This window comes from Adiantum capillus-veneris, chromosome 6 (assembly GCF_014529385.1).
Source record: "Adiantum capillus-veneris isolate H3 chromosome 6, ASM1452938v2, whole genome shotgun sequence".
NCBI lineage: Eukaryota > Viridiplantae > Streptophyta > Polypodiopsida > Polypodiales > Pteridaceae > Adiantum > Adiantum capillus-veneris.
The window spans coordinates 168,784,323-168,793,644 of record NC_140936.1 but is presented as its reverse complement, the minus strand read 5'-3'; the positions used below and the strand labels follow the sequence as shown (position 1 = coordinate 168,793,644).

Here is a 9,322-nt window from a genome sequence, read left to right as displayed (position 1 = left end):
AACAATAGTATTTCAAGACAAGTGCACATAGCTTACCACTATTTGAATGACAACATAAAGTAACTTCAAAACAATTACAAAGTTTAGTGCAAGTAAAGAGATGACACAATAAGATGGTAAAAATTGTATTGCCTTAATCAATTACATGAGCCCACTCGCTTAGCATATGAGTGGTGCACTTAAATGTTTCATACATGGGAAATAGAGCTAGGCTCTCTCTCTCACTACCACTCTATTGCTCTCTCTTTTGGCCCCTTTGTCTTGCTTTCCATTTGCAGCACCTTTCTTTGCAACTGTAAGTTTAGCAGACACTTTCAACCAATTCTTGGTTGTTGAGATTTGGTTCCACACTTGAATGTCCATCTTGGCTTGGTTGGTTCTTGACCTGCAATTGAGCCACAAAGTGACTGATTATATCTCGCTAGGGCTTGACTTTTCAAATATTGTAGGCATGAAATTCCACGTTATTAACTTTTGCACTACACCTTCTGCAGATCAAAAGTGAACACATGGATCTACAATATCAAAATCTAAATACAATGTGAGTTTCTTAAATCCATAGGTGAACTTGATTGCAATATAAACATTACAACTTTACCTCTTCCAAGAGCAAGTATTTGAACATTGTTGAATTTAGACCAACCCATATTGTGGCCTTCATTGCTGAAATGCATTGGAGACAAGTTTTCCAACCATTGACAACAGCTTTCCAATAAATCTTTTGGAGGCAGTAGTACCAATTTTCAATGTTGTTGAATATAGGAGAATTTGCTAAAACAAGAGATGATTAATAAATAATCCTTCTAATTTCAAAGAAAAAAGAACTCTAATAAGTCATTCATGGAAAAAATACACTAACCACACATGCTTTGCAAGAACTGACACTTATCTTAGGATCCTTTGCCAACATTGAAAACTTGTGACCCTTCATAAGCCTTACATACACCCCTTGCATTCTGCTACATTGGCACCATGTATAGTAGATATATACTGCATTGTAATCCTTTGCCGGGTAGCTATGAGTAAGTACACTCTTGCTAGAAATTACTTGCATAGTGCATAGTTCACACACACACATACACACAGTAAAGAAGGAGATGTTGTAGCAACTATGAAAAGGATTTTTAAAGGAGATAGGGAGCTAGAGTAGGAAAGTTGATGTTGCACATCAAGAAAGAGGTTATGGAACTCAAAAGAGAGATGCAAGCTTGGGAAGAGAGTGAAAGTGGACTGGAAACCTAGAAGTTGGAGCTACAGAGATAGAAGTTGCAGATCTAGAATGAGATGTTGGAGCTATGGAGAAAGAGGTTGCAGATCTTGACGAGAAGCTATTGGATCTATGGAGAAAGAGATTGCAGATTTGGAAGAGAAGCTATTGGAGCTATGGAGAAAGAGGTTGCAGATTTGGAAGGAAATGTTGCAGCTATGGAGAAAGAGTTTGCAAATCTAGAAGGAGATGTTGTAGCTATGGAGAAAGAGGTTGCAGGTTTACAAGGAGATGTGGTAGCTATGGAGGAAGAGGTTGCAGGTTTAGAAGGATATGTTGTAGCTATGGAGGAAGAGGTTGCAAATCTAGAAGGAGATGTTACAGAGGTAGAATGATGTGTGATAGGCTACTTTACAAAAAGATGCCCTAGCATGAGAAGAGGACGAGAGAGAGATGCCAGGGCATGTTAGAGAGAGAGTGGGGATAAAGATTGCAGATCTTCACTTTTCAGCAGCAGCTGAGGGGAGAGAAAGAGAGCTTGGGAAACTTTTGGAGGGGGAGAAATAAGAAGAGAGAGAAGACAAAGAGGGGACAAGAGAGGGAAACTTTTAATATTTGAAAATTGAAAAGGTGCTTTTGGGCGGAGAGTAACTCCAACGAGATCTTGTAAAATCTGCATATATTCTCCAAGAAAATAAACAAAAGTATTTTTATAAAGGCATGTCTAGGCTATCTACCCCACCATTCTAGCCCTTGGTCAAATCTTGATTAAGTTTTAAATATTTCCTTAAACTGCCAAATAAAGAGGCCCTCCTATACCCCATTCCCTTCCTAATGTTTTCAGTCCAGCGTTCTGCACAAGGAGTCAATTTTGACGATTCAGTCAAAGCAATGTTCTTGCTAGTTACGCTGCCAGAAAGTTGGGATACTTTTTGCACAGCCATAAGTAACACAGCACCTCCTAATGGTTTAACATGTGTTGATGTTGAGGGAATTTTTCTTATCAAAGAGATTAGCAAGAAGAATATTGATGCTTCTCGTGGTACTAGCAATGCTCTCATTGTTTGTGGTCGATCACAGGATAAAGGCAAGCAGAATCAAAGAGGAAAATCTCATAGGAAATCTCATGGTCGAAAAGACATTGAGTGCTATCATTGTCACAAAAAGGGTCATATGAAGAAAGATTGGTGAAAGTGGAAACAAGAGAAAGGTAAAGACAAGAAGCAGGAAGAAGGCAAGACTAAGGAAATTAGTATAAATATTGAAGAGATCAACAATGTTTTTGTTGAAGATTCTGATGGAGACATTTATCTCACATCTGCCATGGATTCAACATTTTTGGTTGACATTGATGACTATGCTTTATAGGATTGGGTTCTTGACTCAGGTGCATCATTTTATGTGACTCCTCACAGGGAGTGGTTCAATACATATGATGTAGCCCGTAAAGATCGTGTTCGTCTTGGCAATGATTTTGCTTGCAACATAGTTGGTGTCGTCATGTGCAACTGAAATTTCAGAATGGTTCTTCATTCATGCTCAAGAATGTGAGACATGTGCCGAAGCTTAAGAAGATCTTGATTAGTACATGGCAATTTGATGACGCAAGATATTACTGCACATTTGGTGATAGGTCATGGAAGATCACCAAAGGTCCTTTAGTGGTAGCACATGGTTCAAAATCTGGGACTTTGTACATGCTACATGTATCCAATGTTAAAAACCATGTAATTTGTATAACCGAGCAGCCAAGTGTTTCTTTGTGGCATCACGGGTTACAACATATGTCTCAAAAGGGAATAAAAATCTTGTCTCGTTTTGGTTATGTTCATGACTTCAATTTCTCAGACTTTTTAGTTTGTGAGCATTGTCTATATGGTAAACAAACACAGTCACCACACAAAAGGGGAAGCACTCAAAAACGTGAGCCATTGAGTTAGTTCATAGTGATGTGTGCGGACATATCCATGGGAGGTTCATTGTACTTTGTTACATTCATTGATGACTTCTCAAGGGAAGTGTGGGTATATCCTCTGAGGAAGAAGGATGAAGTTCTTTCAAAATTTCAAAATTTTTGTGGCACTAGTGGAGAATCAGTCTTGCAAGAAAGTCAAGTGCTTAAGGTCAGACAATGGTGGTGAGTATGTCACTAAATCCTTTCAAAAAATTTGTGATTCCAAAGGCATCAAAAGAGAGTTGACTGCTCCATATAACCCTCCACAAAATGGTGTTGTTGAGAGGATGAATCGTACCATACAAGAGAAGTTACGTAGCATGTTGTCTAATGCAGAGTTGCCTAATGGATTTTGGACGGAAGCATTAGCAATTGTTGTCCATCTACTAACATTCTATGGCGCTGGGGGTCTACTTGCCACGCGTTGTCAACTGCAACCTGAAGGCTTGAGACAAAAATAAAGGTGAGATGGTAAGAAAGAGCACATGCTTGTAGTAACGGCAGCTCTGCAAGGCTTTCAAGTACACGCTCTGCCAGGCTTTCAAATACACGGTGGCTTTGCTTGGTGGCAGCTCTGCTTGGTGATGGCCAAAATTCAAAAGCCCTTGCAGCAATAGGACCCCGCCCTCAGACCGTCTTCGTGAAGTAAAAGCGAGACACACACACACACACACACACACACACAGAGAGAGAAGAAGAAGAGGAAGACTGCTTCACTTCGGCAGGCCACTGCTGTGAGAGAGGGAGAGAGAGAGAGAGAGAAGGAGAGAAGAAGAAGAAGAAGAAGAAGAAGAAGACTGCTTCATGTCGGCAGGCCAAGAAGGTATCCTCGTCACCCATCCTTCTCGCCTCACCATGCTTGCACAGGGTAGCCCAACCCTCGCTTGGCTCTCCATACCTGAGCAGGCCATCCTGCTCGCCCTCAAGCAGAGCCTCTACAGAAAAACCATGGTGCACGACTGAGAGATAGAGAGCCACAGACCGCAAGACCAGGTCTGAGGGTGGGGTGCGGTTGCTACTGCTGTACGGGCTGTTGCACGGCTGCTGCAAGGGCGGCAGGCTGCTACAGCATGGGCAAAGAGAGAGAGAGAGAGAGAGAGAGAGAGAGAGAGAGAGAGAGAGAGAGAGAGAGAGAGAGAGAGAGAGAGAGAGAGAGAGAGAGAGAGAGAGAGAGAGAGTTGCGGACCTGGGTTGTAGGCGGTGCAGGAGACAGGAAATGCAGTGCACGGCTGAGAGAGAGAGAGAGAGAGTCGCAGACCTGGGTTGGAGCCCGCCGAGGCATTCACTTATCAAAAGACCCCTATATCACATGCATTCAAGAGGTAATTAATAATACCCCAATATACATACTATACTTACACTGTGAGCCTATTTAAAAAAACCCCACCCCCCTATGTATGTATACATTTTTATACATTTTGGTCTTTTAATAATCCTCTCCGGTTAACTCACGTGATATCATACACATTCTAAAAAGTGACCGCCCCGGGGGTTGCAGGCGATGCTACTGTTGCGGCTGCATGTAGGAGTTTCCACCACTCCTACTTCCCCCATCATCATATGCACACCCCCTCTTCCAGGAACTCAAAATACCGTAGCAACGCTCTCTCTCTCTCTCTCTCTCTCTCTCTCTCTCTCTCTCTCTCTCTCTCTCTCTCTCTCTCTCTCTCTCTCTCTCTCTCTCTCTCTCTCTCTCTCTCTCTCTCCCCCCCTCCCTCGTTGCATGCATGGTGCTCTCGTGCACCCTCTCGCTATCGCAATGCACTCTGCATGTTATCGATCATCTACATTACAGCCGTCTCATGTCATGTGCTTGGCAGTTGCACGTTGCTCTTTGCAATCATAAGCACCGCAGGTGCATTTATAATTTATAAAGACATGAATGACTTTGTGGGTTCATACAGGGTCAACAAGATGAAGTTCTATGTCATAGGGGCTCTCTCTCTCTCTCTCTCTCTCTCTCTCTCTCTCTCTCTCTCTCTCTCTCTCTCTCTCTCTCTCTCTCTCTCTCTCTCTCTCTCTGCCGTTTTTTGACCTAGTAGATAGCAGTTCACTCTTTTGATCATAACTCCCTCATTTGAACTCCAATTTAGGTGATCTATAGCCTCAATCAAAGAGCACGAAGCTCTCTACACATTGATGTAAAGATAGATTTTTTTTTAGCAATGGAAGGCTTTGCTATAATAGCACTTCAGAATTGAAAAAAACTGTCAAAACTTTGCATTTTTGTTGCCGAATTGAAGGCAATATCGGACAAAACTCGCAAGGGTGGAAAATCCACACTCGCCATGGTGAATGAAGCAAAATCTCCAAGGAATTTGGATGCTGATCTAACCAGTTCCATCCAATCATAAATGGAAGGATTGCGCAATGCATCGCTTGGAAGCAGAAAAGAGGGCTTATTATGCATTTGAGAACATGTGCAATGCTGGAGAGATCAAGTGTTGGGCTCTCAAAAAGTACCTCTTTGACACATTGGTGACACTGGTGCTTCTGTATGGAGTGGAGGTGGGGGGTGGTAGCATCGCGAAGTCTACTTGGAAAGAGTTTGAGAATGTCCAAATGTCCAAAAGTGTTTTCTCACCAACTTTCTCCAAGTCAAGACACAAACACCCTACATGCTCTTACTTCTTGAGTCCTGATCACTTCCAATTGAGGTCTTGGGCATGCAAAGAGTGGAGTACATGCTTAAGACACAATGTAACCCTTTGTATCGACTTCCTAGAATCGCATATGAAGCAAATCAAAAGGTCCAAAAGACATGCAAGAGCAAAATACTAAGTCCGGGGTGGATGCTTGACATCAAGAAATGGTTTGGAAGATGGGATGCATGTTACTTGGTCAAGGATGCTCGATCGACTCCCAAGTTAATAAGGCCTTCTTACAACGCCAATGTATCACGGCTTGGGAGAAATCCGGAGGTTCTCACTTTAGCCATTACACCACACACATTGCCCCAAAATACAAATCTCTCTTCTTCTCTGAACGAGGTAACTGAACCCATTTCTACATCCTTGAGCCCATCCCGTTGAGTGCGATCCACACCATTGCCTCCATTCCTCTTAGCTCCCATTCTCTATGCTGCGAGACAGGACGTTGGGGCACTGGCAAGGAGTCTCATCGACTTTGCACCTTATGCCCTCGTCAAGTGGGAGAGAGTGAGTACCACACACTACTTGAGTGCTCAACTTTTGACCACATTAGGTCCTCTTTTCCCCATATATTCAGCCATGATCTCTCCCTACATAACTTCCTCTCCCAACCACGATGTGGACTCTCTATTGCGACGCTCATTTCAGCCATTTTTGAGCATTGAGAGTCACTTATGGCCTCCACTCACACCACGTGACATGTTCATTTGGTCCCATAGGTCATATTTGACCTCCGAGGATGATAATAGAACTCTCTCTCTCTCTCTCTCTCTCTCTCTCTCTCTCTCTCTCTCTCTCTCTCTCTCTCTCTCTCTCTCTCTCTCTCTCCCTCCATTGCATGCATGAGCAATATTCATTTATTCAATCGTTTATTCAATATCAAATGAAATTAACCTTACAATCTATATTTTGGCTTGTAGGCAGCAAGTGAGCAAGCCACAGCGAGTGGAGTCGAGGTGTATGTGAATCAGATCAATCAGGTAGCTCAACCAGGTAAATGTTTTGGTTAATTTTTATTTCAAATTAATTATTTGTTTTGTTAATTATTTGATTTGTTAATGATTTGATTCACACAAAGAGAGAGAGAGAGAGAGAGAGAGAGAGAGAGAGAGAAAGAGAGAGAAATGACAATTGATCCAAAATGTTTTGGTAAATTAGTTTAATGTAATGAAAAGAAAAGAAATGAAATGAAGTGCTATATTAACATCTTTAAAAGGCCAAAATGACATGTGAGACCATTGGACCAAAGAGAGAGGAAAAAGACCAAAGAGTTTAAAAAAATTGGGGAGAGAGAGAAAGAGAGAGATGGCAATGAAATGAGATGTTATGGTAAGGTGACCATAGATAGCATAAAAGAAGAGAGAGAGAGAGAGAGAGAGAGAGAGAGAGAGAGAGAGAGAGTTTTACTACATAGGCTAAATTAATACATGAGACTTCAACAGAAGTACAAGAACCACAAGACTACAATTTCTATACAAAGTAGACATATCACTTTAGTCATTCACACTAAAATGATACATCTTTTTAAAGAACAGGCTAGAAGAGTGTGTTTCTGGGGTCTTGCTAGTGGTAGAGAAACAGGTAACAGCAACTTCTTCCTTTAGGCAAAGCCAGAGAGAGAGCACCCTTACCTGCATCCACATTAAGAAGACAATCAATTGATTAGCTTCCAAACAGCATTGCAGGTAACTCGGGTAGCCCTAGTTGTTATCCATGTCACCCTAACTTTGCTAAAAAGAGAATAAGCAGTAAAGGACCAACAAGTCCAGCATCTTTTCATTCAAGTAATGGAAGCTTTAGTTTCACAGATCACAAAACCTATTCAAGACATGTTGCTTTTCACTACAATAGACCATGCCATTATTGCTAGCCAAGTGCTGCTAGGGATAATCGTTTTTCATTAACCAGCAAATCCTAATCAATTGGATTTTCAAGCCCGAGCATGTAGAAGTATCCCATTAATGAGCCTTCCTAGTTAGTTATATGTTTAATACCTATCTCACGTTTTTTAACAAAAACATAGGTTTTTACTTCTAGTTTGATTCCAGCATAGGATCCGAAGGAGCCAGACCTCTTTATGTTGGTCACTATTCGTGTGTCATTGCCAAACCTCGTTTAGCAATATATCAAACAAAACAATCATAAAATATTACTAAAAGTGTTATCAAAACTTTGTTCACCCTCCTCAGCCATACCATATACCAAATGAAAAAACCGTCTCTGTATCATTTTCTGCAAATATACTATCAGTTCCTTGCCAAAACAATAGTAGAAACGCTACCTTCCAGTAACCAAGCCCTGTACTGTTATCAGTGTTGTATAACATTTCAATGTAAACATTTGTTTTCCACCAGGGATATCTTATGCCCACAGTTGATATATGGTAACCGGGAATAAGAAGGGGATCCAAAATATGTGTACTATCATCCAAGCAAAGTGTTATTAAATCATACCATTGAGAGGCGGAAGTGAAAAAAATAGACCCGGTGGCCTCTACACCAAGACTATGCACAATGGCCTCATCATGGGGAATACACAATAGGGGCACCACCTAGCAAGATATGCGGCTAGGACGCATACATATACACAATGAAGCATGCATGGAAAACAATTTCAAGATCCATGCCCAAATGTGGAATGGGGTGGTCGGAAAATAAGGTGAGAGGATTGGTGAGTGAGTGAGAATGGGCTCGCTACGCGTGCATGTAGTAAGGAAGATAACGAGGTCAGGGATACATGCAAGTATGCTCACTTCTCATACAAAAGGTGGCGAATCCGCACACCTTAAGATGGAAGTAGCAAGATGATAGGAATATGAGAGGGAAAGAGAGTGTGTGTGTGTGTGGTGGCGAATCCACACACCTTAACATAAGCCGAAAAAAAATGGCAAGGAACAAGAATATACCATACTCACAATGAGATGTATCCAAAGCGACACAAAGTATGGCACCAAGATGGAGTGTGTTGATTGCTTGCAAAAGATGAATACAATAGGTAGCGTATGGCAGGAAAATGAGAAGGGAACAAGATCGTAGGAGGCATAATGGAGAGATGGGAGTTGATGGCGAGGAATATCATGAGTGTGTCCACCCTTCTTCTTCTTAAAATTGTGCCTTCAACCCTTAATTACAAGTGGTGTGGAGGTGTGGTGCTCATCTTTTGTGCATGGTGATGGTGATGATGATGGTGTTGTGATTATGTGATTAGGGTTCATGCTACAAGCATGTAGCACAAGAGTGTGTATGGATAGGTATGTGTGTGTGTGTGTGTGTTCTCTCCCAAGTGAGCTCTCATGGCCTCCTTATATAGGGAAGGAGGGAAGGATTTAGCATTATTTCTATTTGAGGTGAGTGTCCCACTTTGGTGACTAGGAAAATGGGGTGCATGTGATTGTGGCTCCCATCTTGTCTCCTCATTATTTAAAATACCAGAGTCAATAGAGAGAGAAGAAGAGAGAATGTGGGTAGGATGTAGAGGATAGGAAATATTTACAACAGTTTAGCTTTGGAT

General features: G+C 41.7%; 1 protein-coding gene across 1 annotated transcript; it reads left to right on the top strand.

Annotated features, from left to right (window-relative positions):
* Positions 1-1,284: 1,284 nt before the first annotated feature.
* On the top strand, positions 1,285-1,602 carry LOC147456686 (uncharacterized). Its single transcript, XM_086515532.1, has one exon. The coding sequence runs from the start codon at positions 1,285-1,287 to the stop codon at positions 1,600-1,602; it is 318 nt and encodes a 105-aa protein (XP_086371658.1).
* Positions 1,603-9,322: the final 7,720 nt, after the last annotated feature.